Source organism: Antechinus flavipes, chromosome 2, assembly GCF_016432865.1.
Source record: "Antechinus flavipes isolate AdamAnt ecotype Samford, QLD, Australia chromosome 2, AdamAnt_v2, whole genome shotgun sequence".
Classification (NCBI taxonomy): domain Eukaryota; kingdom Metazoa; phylum Chordata; class Mammalia; order Dasyuromorphia; family Dasyuridae; genus Antechinus; species Antechinus flavipes.
In genome coordinates this window covers 447,609,133-447,625,136 of record NC_067399.1, presented here as the reverse complement: position 1 = coordinate 447,625,136, position 16,004 = coordinate 447,609,133, and the positions used below count along the sequence as shown (strand labels likewise).

The following is a 16,004-nucleotide window of genomic DNA, read 5'->3' as shown; positions in this document are numbered from 1 at the left end:
TAGCCATTTTGTGCACAGTAGTGTGTTAATATTTGTTGCATTTTATAGGTTTATTAAGTACTTTTAAAAAGGACACTCTTTATAGTTTTCCTTTATTTGTAAACTTCCTTTTCTCTTTGAAATTCACTTACTCAACTCTCCAGCTAGTCAAATTTTAAGGAAGGAAAAACCTTTTGATTGGTTTTAAACACTTTTGTAAATCTTTTATGTTTTAGATTAAGTTGTTTGGGATTTGTGGGGACAGATGTTCTTATCAATACACTCAAAACAACAGAATATAAACCATTAGGAAAGTTAATCATTTGTCTATTTGATAATGAATACTTAATGTTTTCCTTTTAAATAGGCCAATTAAGTGAGGTCACTTTAGAGTTTTGTCTGAATAATCTGAATTTGGGGTTACTTGCTAATATGCAAGCATCCATCAAATTGAGTATTGATTCAGTTTCATACTTCCTTTGATTGTAGACCAAAACATGATAAAAACTAATCAATTAATAATCAGGTAATTCCTATTTTTAATCATCTTACATATTATATAAAGAGTTCAAGCAAGAAAAGACAAGAACTGATGTAAAACTGAAATAAATAAAATGAGAAAAAGAATATATACAATGACTATAAAAACATAAATGGGGGCAGCTAGGTGGCACAGTGGTTAGAGCACCAGCCCTGAAGTCAGGAAGATTTAAATTTAAATGGGGCCCAGACACTTAACACTTCTTAGCTGTGTGACCCTGGGCAAGTCACTTAACCCCAATTGCCTCAGCAAAAACAACAACAACAACAACAAATCATAAATGAAAAGAACAAAAAAAAAGAAACTGAACAGTGTAATTATAATGACCAAGTTCTGCCTAGGTGAAGAGATTAAAAAATATACTTCATTTTAAGGGTATGCTGGGGCCAGCTTGATCTAACTTGTTAATATATGCCTCAGAAAATAGCAAATGCTACCTATCAGGGCCTGATTTATTTAGTTTTTTCATTGTCTAGACTTGCAAGAATCAGTGTTGAAAAATTACCCATGCATATGTTTTGTAAATAAAAAACTATTTAAAAAAAAAAAAAAAGAAAGAAAAAATGTTCAGGTCTGTATTTGCTTTTGGGCTAGAATTAAACCTAATTTGACTGTCAAAAATCTATTTCAGATTTGTAAAGCTAAACATTTAAAAAATTATTTTTTGATTTAAAGCTGAAGAAATCTAGGATAAAATGCATGACAAACAAAAAGTAAGGAACCATAAATTTGTCACATTGCCTAGACTTCATCCTTCATAAGGAACTTTTTTAAAAAAAGAAAGAAGAGAGAAAATAATTAGCCAAACCACTCTCAGTACATTGGAAAAAATTTGACATATAAATGCAGTGTTCCATGGCATGGATCCTTTGTAAACATGTAGGAAGAAGGGATATCTTCTTAGGGACTAAGCTTATTCTTTATTTTGCATTATTGAATTTTGATTGTTTTGTCATGGTGGTTCTTTCATTTATATTATTGTAATTATATGTATTGTTTTCCTGGATCTACTCTACTCTATCTGTTCACATAAGTCTTAATATTCTTTGCTTTTCTATATTCATCATGTTTATTGTTTCTTATAGGACAATAATATTCCATTACATTCATGGACCATAATTAGTTTAATTATTCCCCTATTGGTAGGCATCTACTTTGTTACCATAAAAAGTGGCATTATAAATATTTTGACATATATAGAACTTTTCTTTTTATTGGCGACCTCCTTTAGTTATATGCCTAGTAATAGAATCTCTGGGTTTTGGACATTTTAGACTGTTTTCTATTTCATAGTCTTGCTATTGTACCTTTTTTTAGCCTTCTACTCAAACTATACCATATAAACAATAATATTTGGTAAAAACCTACAAATAAGGTGGTTTACATACTTGGAAATACTTATAATTATTCTTTAAATAAACTAGGATTTATCTTTCCTTATGTTTCTTATCTTTTCTTAATTTCTTATCCTTGGTTTTTTCCTTTTTCAGTCTGTATGGCCATAATCCTTATATCACTATTGTCTCTTATAAATATGACTCCTTGTTCTTTCATTCCAACAGAGAAGAGTTTCTTTGGGCTTTGTAGTCCTGACACATGGTGTTCACTAAAGCCAGTACTGTCTCTATTCTTTCCTCAGTCCATGTTGTCCACTCTTATCCTTGATACTCTTCCTAGTATTTTCTTTTGATTTCCGACCTGTTTATTTTGATTTTCTCCAAGACCCCTGACCTCATAGCTAGTTTCAAAGGTAGGTCCATCTACATCTTCCAAGCATATTTATAATAACATGTATACATGCTATTCTGAAGTAATATAACCATAATTACAGTACTTTGCCTAGGTCCTCACTTCAGCAGCCCTAAGGTCTAGATTATTATTATTATTATTGTTTTTTGTTGAGGCAATTGGGATTCAGTGACACAGCTAGGAAGTATTAAGTGTCTGAGGCCAGATTTGAACTCAGGTCCTCCTGACTTCAGGGCTGGTGCTCTATCCACTGTGCCAACTTGCTGCCCCTATTTTTGTTTTTTTATGATTGCTTAGAGTATATGTTCAAATATACCTACTTATAAAATCACAAAATTTTGGGTTAGAAGGATTCTTTATGACCACATAATCAAACTCATACATGAAAAGGAATTCCTTCTATATCATATTTGATAGGAAGTTATCTAGCCTGAGGGAAGGAGTCATTATTTTCTTTCAGTGATGGCACATATATAGGACACAATTATCAAGCAATATGCTTGATGAAAATAAACTCCAAGATCATAAATGAATAATCTATTTATTTTAATTGGTTACCTAATATTTAATTCAGCAAATATGCCTTCCACATACAGTGGTACTCTGTACCACTGTTCAATATATTCTGCAAATGTTCTTTTCTCTGCTTTTTTCAAAACAGCAATCCATACTTATTAATTTATAATTCCATTCTTTTGTCAGGTCTGGACAAACACTGTCACCTAACTGAACCTCTCGGCATGAGAATAGCAGAGTTTCCTTTGAATCCTATGTTCGCAAAGATGCTGCTAGAATCAGGTAGGAATAAATAAATGACTGTCATTGATTTTAATTTATGAAAGAAATATTTCTATCGCCATATAACATGGTAGGCTTGAAAATTAAGAAATTCTAAATTGTAACATAAAATGTCAGATAAGAAATCACATTCATATTACTAAGAATTGCTTAGTGTAAACGTGAGTGATTTGGGGAAAATCTGTTCTAATCCTAATCTTGAAAGTTGTATGAAGCAATGGACCAATCAGGTGAGAAAGACCTTAGTCTTTCTTTACAGATTTTTCAGTTCTAAGAGCAAAAATTAATTTACTTCAAAAACATTATAGTGTGAACATTTTTAGTCAATAAACATCTAGCATTTAACCTGCCTAGCAATGAGCTGAGTGCTGGAGATTCTTAGAAGGAAAAAAAGATAGTCTTTGCCCTTTATAAGCTTAAAAACCTAATGGGAAAGAATATACAATAGAGAGGTCGAAAGGGACAGAGAAGTATGTACTTGGTATGGGGTCGTGATGTGCATGGAGTTGAAAATGAGCAAAGCAAATGGAAAATGAAAGGTTAGCTAAAAGTTTTGACCCTTTTTAATCCTTCTGTACTTTGGGAAGAATTTTTCTCAATGTAAACTGTTTTTTCTACTCAGAGGAAGGTATATACTTCCTTAACGCCGTAATTCTCAAATCCTTGAAGACATAAGCCTAAGTACAGTGAGATATTTTGAGTCTTGACACAATTGACACTCCTTTCCTATTAACTTTGTGTATTGGCAATGGTCAGAGAGCACAGGGCAATAAAAGTGGCAAAACACATGTGTTCCTTGCCTCTTTTCTTCCTCCTACCCTTATAGCACAGGCTATGGAGTATCCCTATTAGTAGCTGAGAGAGAATTTGGGAGGTAGAAGGAAACAACAGCAAGTAAAGGTGAATAATTATAGTTTGGTCCTCTCCTACTTGGTTAATAGCCTGACTGCTTTCTTTTAAGAACCGCCATGTTGTGTTATAATCAGTTTCTATAAATTTCTTAATGCCTACCTTACCTTTAGGTCCACAAATAATGCATTAAGTATTCTAAGTATTTTTGCTTCATGTGTCATACACTTAGTACAGTAGTAATTAAAGAATTAACAATTTAGTACTTGGAAGATTTGACCACATGTTCTTTGTGACATTTCATGCCATAAGTCCGAACTGCTATTTGTCTTACAGGAAATTTTGGTTGTTCTCAGGAGATTTTGAGCATTGCAGCCATGATGCAGATTCAGAATGTTTTTGTAATTCCCCCAAATCAGAAAAATCAAGCTGTAAGTCCAACTTTTATATTAATTCTAAATGTGTTTCAGACAACTTCATTCAGTGTTGATTATATCACCAAAAGTTATTGAAGAGAAAGCACATCTTTCTACTTTCAGCCCATTTTTTTCCATCACTAGGCACAATCTTCATTGTTTCTCTATCACAGTCTTTCTTTCAATCTTAAATTAACCCTCCCTTCATTTCTGCCTATCACTGCATGTATCTACTTTTGTTGCTAAATCCTGCTACCACTTCATTCACAATTTCTTTTGAATATAGTACTTTCTGTCTATGTTGTCACACACATCTATCCTCTATCTCCTGTTCTTTTTAAACTTTCTCTTTCATCTCCCCAGCTGAGTATATACTACTTTTGACCCTGTTGTCTTACTTGGAAATTACTTTGACTATTGCAGTCAAAACTCTTGCCTCAAGATCCTCTGATTATTCATTGCATTTGTGTGACATTGGGCAAGTCATCTTCTCAGAACCTGTAAAATGGGGAGAATGATTCTTGTATTATCTACTTCATAGGGTTGTTGGGAAAAAAGTGATTTGCAAATCTATAAATGTGAGTTATTATTCCATTATTACCCCATAAACCTTTGCTTGACAACTCCATTTGTATCCTTTTAAAGGACAGGGACATTGTATGTAGAAAGAAGAGCCTAGTTCAGTATCATATGTGACAAAATCTTAAGTTGGTGCTTTCTAATAAATGAAACAATTAGATAAAGTGGAATGCTGAACAAATTTGTCAGAGAATAGTGAAGGAAATAAGTAAAGTGATCTGAGAAAAGAGAGATAATCCAAAGTGTTTTCTACTTAAGAAAAAACAAAACCCTTTGTAATAAAGAATTGCGTTCTTCCACACTATTGTTAGCGAAATGGAAAGCCATAATATGATTGCAAAGAATTACACAAGCATCAGGGCTTTGGGCCAAGGTATCTAGTAGCAATATTTAAAAACCACTAAAGAAGTTGGAAATTCAGGGCAATGTGGGATTAGGTTTCAAGTAAGAATTCTGGATAGAAGAGGATTTTGATAGTGTCTGTATGTATATGTAATTGAATCCATGGGAACAAATGACATTGCCCAATCTTGGAATATGGAGAAATAAGTAAAAAAGGAAAAATTAAAAAGAATGGAGTCCTAGGGGATGGGGATGATATTTGATGTTGCTTCTCTGAAAGAAAAAACATAGAAGAAAGGGTAGTAGATGTATAAAAACTATATTATAGTTAATGACTACATAAAGATTTAAACATTTTTCTTTTCAGATGCGGGAACACCGAAAATTTGCTGTGGAAGAAGGTGACCATCTTACTATGCTTAATGTGTATGAGGCTTTTATCAAAGTAAGCTGATTAAAATACTTACTATATTGTTTTTGCTTAGGTGAACACAAGTCTCTGAAGTTTTATGAAGATAATGATGAAGCTATCATTTTTCTTCTTATTTTATTTTATTTTTTTAGGAATACCTACATATCTGGTTATTGGTCTCTTTGGTTCCTTTTTACTAATTATAATGTTGTTGGATAGAGCAGGAGAATCATTTGCCTTAGACAAAAAAGGTTTTAGTAGACTGACCGACCAGCATTCTACAGGATTCTCAGGTTTTTAAATCTGGTTTTGCTACTAGTCTGATGAAATGGCTCTGAAGACCTGTCTCTTAATTAAGAAGGTCAGTTAGCTTCTGTTCTTAATGAATATGTGGATAAATATATTTCAAAACTAATTTTTCAAATTTGATTTAGTGAGGCTATCTAGGACATTTCTACACATCAGCTATTAATTTATAAGCGTTATGCTAGTGCAAGGATCTTCAACTATACATACATCTTACCAGTTTTGAATTATATTTAATGTTATGTGCTGTAAATATAAGTGAATTCAAATTAATATTTACAACTTATATTTAACCTGCTAAAGAAGTTAAGCTATCTAAAAGTGATGACTTAAATTTCTTTATCTGGATTTACCTGGAAGGGACATTTGAGATAATTTAGTCCACTCTTATCATGTTATAGATGAGAAAATTGAGACACAACAGGGGGAATAGACTTGCCCAATTAGAACAAAGATAAAAATTCATATCCTCTGAATCCCAAGTATAATGTTCCTTCCACAAAATCACAATGCCTTATATTCCCTATTCCCTTCCTCCCAAACCCTCTCCCTTTTTTTATCTTGCAGCACAGTAGGAATTCACAGTGGTGTCAGGAGCATTTCCTTAACTATAAGGGGCTTATGAGGGCTGCTGCTGTAAGGGAACAATTGAAAAAGATACTTGTCAAGTTTAAGATACCAAAGAAATCCAGTGAAGGTAAGAATAGAATGGAGCAAGGGAAACTTTGTTCAGAAGTTGGCCTCCTGTGTTCTGTTTATTTTGTCCTAGAGTTTTCTTTGTAATTAATACTGATACTAAAATTTTTATTTAGTGCTTTAAGGTTTACAAAGTGTTTTCACAGTTTTGATCCTCAGAACAATCTTGTACAACAGACACTACAGCTTTCCTCTCTCTTCTCTAATGAAGAAAGTCAAGTTTAAGAGGTTAGGTGACTCACTCTAGTCAGTTATTAATGTCAGAGGTGGTGGCAGGGCTTTTCCTTTTCTACTCTGCTCACTTCTCTTTATAAGAACAGATTTTTTCCAAAAACTGCTTGCAGTCCTTATAACTGTAATTTTATATTACAAGCTGTGATTATAAATGACAAGTTGAATATGCAGTAAGCTTTTATGTATCAGATATTTTTCCATGGATATTTATTATGATTTCAGATCCCCAAAACAAAATTGATGGCTAATAAAAATTACAGTTAACATTCACTAACATCCACTTCAGAGAACAATTGGTAAGAATTTCATTTTCTCACATGACCTCTGCAAGAGGAAGTTAAATGGATACTTTAGACAGTCTTTATATACTCATGAAAAATATTGTCATTCACTCAACAAAGTGCACAATGATAAATGTAGAATCAAGTTTAGTTTCTTTAAAATTTTCAGAGAGCATAATTTTCAGTTTTCTTTAGAATTTACCCCAAAATGCATTAGTCTGATTGATATCTTTTAGAGACTACCTAATTGGTGCTAAATAATTGGGATTTTAGATGACTTTAACATGATTCTTCAAAGATCCCTCTTAAGCCTTGCACTTTTGCTCTGATAACAAGGCGAAAATTAGAAAGAAAAATGAATATTTCTGAGTTCAAGGATGTATATTAAGTGGTTAATTGATAAAATGTATGAATGCAAGCTATTAAAAGACTATAAAGTGAGGCTGACTAATATGCAACAAATTCATATTCGTTGTGCATAAATTAAAGTTAATTTAGTCTTAAAACAGAAAAAAATTACCTTCTTATGTTGAAGATGACTTTTGAGATCTTGATTTTATCTTATTGTTACTGCATCAATAGATGCAAGTGTTTACTATTGAAGAAAGGTGAGTTTGGGACAATTTTCTTGTGCTTTTATTTATATAGAACATTAAAATTTTACCCAGCCTCTCCAGCCTTTGTTCTGAACATTATTTGTAATGTGTATACTTTTTAAAATAACTTTTTGTAGTCTGTATGATGATTGTATACATCCACGTTCAAAATAAGATTATTAGACATTGGAAAATTCTAAATATTTGTTTCTAAAAAGTTTGTTACTTTTCTGAATAGAGAATAAAAAAAAAATTAACTTTGTCTTTGAAACTGTCTCAATGCACACTTGTTTTTTAGGACTGGTTCTCCCCCTTTCTAACCTTCCTTTCTAAAGGAGATAGTTCTGTTTTCATAGTCCCTATTTTATGCTAATCATGAATAAACTTCACATGGGGTCATTGTAGAAGCTGAGAGCTTCTTTGGTCTTTTCAGTGGTACTAACATGTTTTTGTTGACGTGGATAGTATTTTAAAGTTTGCAGGCTACAGTATTATAAAATGAATTTTTTTTTTTTAGCATTAGGAAGTCAAAGAAGAGAGTATAGTTAATCATTTGAAATAATATTATTTTCTACAAATTTTGATATCAGAAAATGAAAAACTCCTTAAGAGAAAACTTCAGAAAATAAAAGCTTTGCATGAAAGAGATTGCAGTATCCAATACCAGAGGTATAATTTAATGGTTGAATTTGTAAAATTAAGTTGTAAAATTTTAATAAATTTAGTCAGATCAAATTATTTAGTTTAGTTATTTGATCTGGATGCTGGTCATTCAGCTATATAATAGTTTTCAAAAATTTCAGAGCTATAAGAGACATTTTCTTTTTTTCATGAAATTTTTTACTAGCATCTTCAATCTATTTTTCATAACCATCTTCTTTCTTCCCACTGATGATACTTTTGGACCTATAGCTAACAAAGTTACCTGATCTTCAATTTCCTTCAGTTTGTGGAGGTAGGAAGCTGGAGAGGCTGATAAGCAGCATGAGATGAGGTCAGAAAGATGACTCAAGGAACCTACAGGGCAGGATCGGACTAGATTTTTCTATAACTTTACTCTTGACTGACTTTATTTAGAGTTTGTCTTCCAAATAGCCAGAGCTATAAGAAGTTGTGAAATACCAGATAGTTTGTCAGTAGCTGATCCAAGAAATCTACAGCATATCCTGCAGTGTGCTGGTAGTGGAAACCTGAAGAGGATGGGATCCAGCTGATGGCATTGGGCTATCTAACTTAAAAGTCATTCTTTAGGTATACTAGTCTGATGAAGAAGTTGATGGTTAGAAACTCCATCAGTAGGAACAGAGATATGTAGAACATGTAACTGGAGTATGGCAGTTTACAGATAGAATTTTTGAGAAGAATATATCGAGAAGCAATTGTATTTTCTTATTAATTTATGTACAGTTCTATGTTTCTTTGTGATTTGTTTTATGATTGAAATGTATATAATATTTATCTCTTGATTTTATGTTGTACTTGTGTTATCAAGTATTTGTTTAGCCCTATAAAATTTAATAAATGATCAAAATATCTGAGTAAAGTAAAAATATCTGTTAGAAAATTTTTTCATAAGTTGTATTTTTAAAATTTTGTTTAGGTGACCCAGATCCTGTTTTAAAGTGTATTGTCTCTGGATTCTTTGCTAATGCTGCTAAGTTTCATTCCACTGGAGCTTATAGGTAACTAATATTTTATGTATCAATGAATAAAGGAATATTGAAAATATAATGCTGCCTCCTCTCAAAAAGGTGATAAAGATAAACACAGAAAATAGGTATTTAAAGTCAAGCTATTAAAAAAGTTTTAGATATGTTGCTTTTTTTTTTTTTTTCTTTTCCTACAATGTTTTAGTCTTTGGGGTAAAAGGAATGAGAGAAAAGGAGGAAAAAATAGAATGTGGGGAAAAGTATTTTCTTTGAGTGTATTTAAAATTCATTCCTTTTTCTTCATTAAGATATGATACATCTCTATCAGAAAATCTGGATGTAAATTTTAAAATGTTGATTGGATTTAATTTATTTTTAATTTTTTAAGGACTATCCGTGATGATCATGAATTACATATACATCCTACTTCGGTACTCTATGCGGAAAAACCACCTCGATGGTAAGTTACTTTTAGTTTGATAATAATTGTAGTTTTCTGTTGAGGAGAGCAGGGGGTACCTACACCAAGCCAAATATGGTTCAATTGACAATCAACATACTTCTCAAAGAGTTCAGTGCCTATTTTTGTTTCCTCCTCAACCATTGCTATCATACTCAGGGATTTTAATATTCATGTTGATTTTCCTTTATATTCCTAAACTTTCAGTTTTCTCAACCTCTTTATGTCCTATGATGTTCTTCTTAACTCTGCATTAGCCATACATAGGAATGAACACACACTAGAGCTTATCACCACTCAAAGGTATTCTGGTTCCTTAATTAGAAATTCTGACTTTTCCTTCTCTGACCATATCTTCCTGATATTCTGCTTCTTCCTGTGCTTTAGCTCTTCTGTTCCTTTTCTTCACTTTTTTTAAAACTTCCATTTTTTCCATATCACTACTTTCTCAGTCTATTACTCTTGCTCTAACTTTACTTTCCTACCCCTCCAAACTCAATCTCAGAATTAGCGATTTCAGTTTTATACTTGTATTCTTTACCCTCTTATCCTATTGCTATTTTTTCTTGCCAAAGCTGAGCCAGGATTTACTACTAATAATAACCTTTTATCTTCATACCCTTGAGCTACTCAAGTAAAGCTGGAGGAAGCCTCAGGACTGCAGATTGAATACATTACAAATTCACATTATTAAACCTCAACTTTGCTTCACTGGAGCAAAGAATCCCTTTCAGTGTTCTCTCATTGATTCCTTATCCACTTCCCAGAAGCTATTCCAAAACATCTCTTCCTTTCCATTTCCCCAGTACCATTTCCTCCTTAATTTTATTTGATTTGAAAATGTTGCTTCTTATTTTATTGAAAAAGTTGACCATTCACTTTCTCCGATTCTTTTCATATTGTAACACTTTGTCATCACCTCATATTTTCTCCTCTTTTTTTCCAGTCTCTTGACAAATAAATGACCCTTCTCTTTACCAAAGTCAACTCCTCTATATATGTTTTTTTGTTTCACTCCCTCCCATCTTGACCTGCAGACTATTGGAGAAGATTATTTCTCCTCTTGAATCTTCAACCTCTCTATTAATGAGTTCCTTTCCTATTACTTAAAAAAAATTCCAATTCACCCCCATTCTTAAAAACCCTTCACTAGACCTTATCATCCCCTCCAATTCTCTTATATTTCCTGTATTCTTAGCCAGACTCTTTGAAAAAAGTCTTTAACACTTTCTGCCTCCACATCTGTCCTTTGAGTTTCTACTCTTTTTTATATTTTGGCTCCAACTTCACTCAACAGAAACTCTTAATCTTATAATCACCAAATCTGATGATCTTTTCTCAGTGCTAATTCTACTCCTAATACCTCTCAACCTGTATTTTGGTGTAAGTCAATTTTTTAAGTGTTTATTTTGTACTAAGCCCTCTAAATTTTGAGGAATTAAGGATTAAGAAAGCCTTGATGGAGAAAAGGAACTTTGAGGTAGTAGGATTTTAATAAACAAAGACTTCCTAGGTAAGAAGAATAGTATAAAAATGTAGGTCATGTTCAAGAAATTATAATTCAGTTTGTTCATTCTTCCTAAAAATGGATTGAAAGTAATGTTTTCCAGTGGAAGGAATTCCATATGTTCTATCTTTGTCATTTCAGGGTTGTCTACAATGAGGTCATACAGACTTCAAAATACTACATGAGAGATGTGACTGCTATTGAATCTGCATGGCTGTTGGAGTTGGCACCACATTTCTATCAGCAGGGAACGGTATGAATTCAGAGCCCACTTGTGTGGGAGAGTACTCTGTTGATTCCCATTTTTATTTTAATTTCACTACTTTTGTAACCTTACCTGAAAAATTTAGATTTTGAAAAACAGAACAAGAATTCTTGAAAGTGGGCCCAAGCAACATTTCTTAATAATAAATTCATGAGAATTTTCCAAATTCACCTTGATTCAATAATGTGCTCAGAGATTCTCAAAGGAAAGATAAGACATTGTCTTGTTAATATAGAAAATTGTTACAGATTATGAAAGTAACTGTACTCAAAGTAAATGGCAGGATACTTAATATTAATTCAGTTTAGATATTGAAGGGTACTTAGTTGTTCAACTTTTGCCCACTTTTCATTTCTAATGTTGGTTGTGTTTTCTTTTTCTTCTGTTTCTCAGAGCTCTTGTGATTAGCTCTAGGTAGTGTGCCATGGAATGAAAGTGGGGTTTAAATGAATGATACTTTTGTGCAGTGTCCAATCTTTAGTAAATTGTTTATTAGATTATATAACATATATCATAATATATGTCCAATCAAGTATGCTGAAATACAACTAGTAGTCAGGGCTGATAGCTTTAATGTGTCCTTGCAGTTTAGCCCCTAAATCACTAATCAGCCCTATCTGTGTGTATCTTACATTCAGGTTTTATCTATACATGGATGACATGCCGTCTATGGTATGACAAACTTGTCAAGTTACAAATAAGCAAGAACTTTTAGAACTTCAGAGAGTTGGTAAATTGAGGATTACTTATTCCCCTAAATTCTCTTAACACAAATTTTCAGTCTAGAAACCAGCCAGATCAGTGGCAGTTTGAAAAGACATGATTTTAAAAAAATGCACTATTGAACATGTCTCTAATGTATCTAAGCAGAATAGATACAGAATCAAATATTTTTATGAGCTAGGACTAAATTTGATTTAGTCTAGCAAAAGTTAAAAAAAAAAAAAAGATGCATCAGGCATTTATGTAAAATCCAAATAAAAAACTGCCTTTTGATAATATAACATTTAAAGTATACTACCCAAGAATAAAAATAACATAAAATACAACTCTCCTTCCATGGTCAGCTCACTTTGTGCGCGCTCTCTCTCTCTCTCTCTCTCTCTCTCTCTCTCTCTTTCTCTCTCGCTCCCTCGCTATCGCCAAGGGACTAGGTCAAGGACATTCTAAAGTCCCAGTAGCAGAGGAGCCCACCCAAACTCCTATCAGAAATAAACAAATAGATCTTTTACCAAAATTTTCATGGGTAGAAAAGAGAGTGCCTCCTTGAGAAATGAGGCATTCAAAACTTTTGATTAGAAATGTAAATTAAGAAGTTCTGAAAAGTGCTGGAACAATTACAAAGTATTTGATCAAATAATTCAGTTTAGTTAGAGCAGCATAAATTTGAAAATGCCTCAAGATCACTGTTAACAGAATAAAACTGAATCAGTTCTTTTATTTATATTAAAACTAGTTTTGTAAGTTTGATGGAAAATGACAGGAAACTGGTTAAAAGTTCAGGTTAATCATTTGTGTTCTCCTTGTTACTTTTCCCAATTGTCCACTAATGGTTTCAGTTTTTCCCATCATTTGCTGTTTTTTCTCCTCTAAAGATTGTACTTTGAGGCAGACCCATTTGTTTCCATCCTTTTCTCCATTTCCTGAACCAAAGGCAACTTGAGAATTGGACTTCTAACTGTAGCCTGATTATGCTAAGAAATATTTTCCAATTAGTCCATAACATTTGTTTTGTATTGGTATTTGTAATGTATTGTTGAGAATAAGTCTTAGTTACCTGAAATAATTGACTAGACTTTTCATTACTGGCTGTTCTGTATCTGTGTGGCTCGGTTGTGTTATTACATGACCTTCATTTTTCAAAGTTAAATGTTCTAAAAAATTTAAGCTTTTTTTATGTATAATATGGTTTTTTTTTCCAGTATGAAGTTTCAGAAAAAGAAGTCTGTTGATGGAACTCATCTTCTTTGTTAATCAACATTAGTTTTTTCTCTTTTCCTTGTTTTTTTGTTTTTGGCAAGGCAACTGAAGTTAAGTGACTCCAGCAGAGTCATACAAGTAGTGTCAAGTATCTGAGACTGGATTTGAACAGAGGTTCTCCTGACTCCAGAACCGGTGTTCTATTTATTATGCTACCTCACTGCCCCTCATTATTTTTGAAAAGAAGAGAAACTGCAGCTTTCCTTTTCCATTCTTAAGATAGGAAAAGAAAGAGTTTCTTTTTCTTGTGCCCTTTTTCAGGGTATGAAATATTAATAGCCAGTCTGCTTAGAACCTCCTATGTGCAAGCACTGTTCTGAGGGATAAGAGGCCTGTACTTTCTCAAGGATACTTTTCATACCTTAGAGACAAAACCTAATTGTAGTCAGGACCACAGAGGGAGGATCATTGTCCTAGATCATAGTTAACCTCATTAGAAGTCCTATTTTGCAAACAGGTAACTTGGTGTTTTCTTTCAGAGTCTTCTGAGATGTATAGTTTTGAAGGAGAAAGTGAACAATAGTAAGAGACTGACCTACTTACATATTGGAAGAAAAATGTTTTGATGTGAATTATTAAATGCATAATACAACATAAACATTTTACATATTTTAATAATCTTTTTATCATTTCTTTTTCAGCCTCTTTCAATGAAAGCCAAAAGAGCCAAGGTTGATGACCAATGATCATAATCCAACTGCTATTGATAGCACCTGATCCTTTTCTTCTTGGTATTCTCCAAGATGTGATTTTTGAACCTTGGGACATGTAATCCTAAACTTTTCACTGATGTAAAGCTGTCTGTTCTGTACTTTTCAATCAATTCATCTGTTCTACTAAATGTATAAAAGCCTGTCAGGATCCTGTAGGAGTTGATGCATGAGCAGGTTATGGCAAAGCTAAAGCTGAGCTTGCATTATGGACATTTTACTACGTGGCTGATGCGGCCATATTAGTTAGCCTGGGCATGTTGTCCCTTTAACATGGGTAGGCAATCAGAAAGTACTGATGTAACTTGAGTAAGAACTGGAGCTTCTGTGAAAGAACAGAACTGCCTTTGAATAGTGTAATGCCATGTTAAGGAGGATGGAGAATTTTGCATACTACAGCTCTTACCCTTTGGACCATATGTGATTTGATGGATGTTATGCTGAATGCCTTGTTGAATGCAGAGTAGTCCAGGGAGGGATCTGACTTCAGAAAGAAACATCAGGAGTTTTACTTGAAATCTCTCTGATATCTGGAGCATGCCTAATTAGAACAGGAACTTAAAGCAATAGAGGCAATTTCTATAGCTTCTCATTTGCCTTTTGTCCCTATTTTCTCACTGTATGAAACTTTAGAATGGCATCCCTTTTAAAGTGAAATGAACAATATGTTTACATACAAACTCTGTATTTTTTTAGCCCTTGGTCACTCCGAGCTCTCCTGGTAATTTTGGAGATCTTTAAGGGCCATTTATGAGTGATACACCCCTAGGACCTATGAGCACATATTCCCTAATTGCAATGAATGTATGCATTTTCACAAGTGGGCTTGGCTCCCTCTTTTGGGATTTGACATCTTAGACTTGATGCCACTGGCTTCAACACTAGTGAAATTTTATGAAATTCCAGTTGGGAAAATCTCATGAGAATGCTACTTAAGCAGGGATTAATAGTTTAGATGCTCTGAACTTCTATAAATCAGGAATATAACTAATAGTATGTTAGTAATGACTTTATTTTGGCTCATTATTGGGAGGGGATATCTTCCTTTTTCCAGCAGGCTCTGGCTATACTGATGCCCCAAGCCTACTTTGCTATAATAGTGTTTGCATTTAAACACATTAGCTGCTGTAGGTTTATTTATTTATTTATTTTTACTGTTTCAATGACATTTGTTTTAAAAACATTTAGCTTAAAAATTTATTTTTGTACTGACATTTATTTGGTGAATGGGCCACTTTTGGCACCAACATGTACTTTCATTTTTTTTCTTTCCATTTTTAAAATGTGTAAATAATAGCAAAACTTAATAATGATAGTGAATTTATACCTAGAATAAATGTTTTCCTCCCTTTCCCTGACTTCTGTTACTTGTATTATGAAACGTTCTCATTAATCCAGTCCTTTGAGAAAACGAGAGAGATAGAGAAAGAAAAAAAAAAGACAAAAAAAAGAAAGGTAAGTTATCTCACTCTCTGATAGCCAGTACTTTTGGAGGGTATTAAGTCTCTTTGCACTAGCTCGTGGTGCAGAGATGAATTAGTGTGGAAGGAAGGACCCACAAAGCACCTTAATATCACAACATGAGGAGATTCAAATCAAATATAGTTGTCATTGACAAAGAATGGAAGAGAGAGAACAGATTCCTGTGAATTTCT

At 33.0% G+C, this 16,004-nt stretch overlaps 1 protein-coding gene across 1 annotated transcript in view; it reads left to right on the top strand.

Annotated features, from left to right (window-relative positions):
- Positions 1-15,700, top strand: part of DHX35 (DEAH-box helicase 35) — a 56,305-nt gene extending 40,605 nt beyond the window's left edge. The window contains exons 15-22 of the mRNA XM_051979312.1: positions 2,972-3,067; positions 4,253-4,347; positions 5,621-5,698; positions 6,539-6,668; positions 9,379-9,460; positions 9,816-9,887; positions 11,536-11,647; positions 14,281-15,700. Of these exons, the coding sequence (XP_051835272.1) occupies positions 2,972-3,067; positions 4,253-4,347; positions 5,621-5,698; positions 6,539-6,668; positions 9,379-9,460; positions 9,816-9,887; positions 11,536-11,647; positions 14,281-14,325 (710 nt within the window). The 3' untranslated portion in view covers positions 14,326-15,700. The remainder of the gene's footprint in view (positions 1-2,971; positions 3,068-4,252; positions 4,348-5,620; positions 5,699-6,538; positions 6,669-9,378; positions 9,461-9,815; positions 9,888-11,535; positions 11,648-14,280) is intronic.
- The last annotated feature ends 304 nt before the right edge of the window (positions 15,701-16,004 follow it).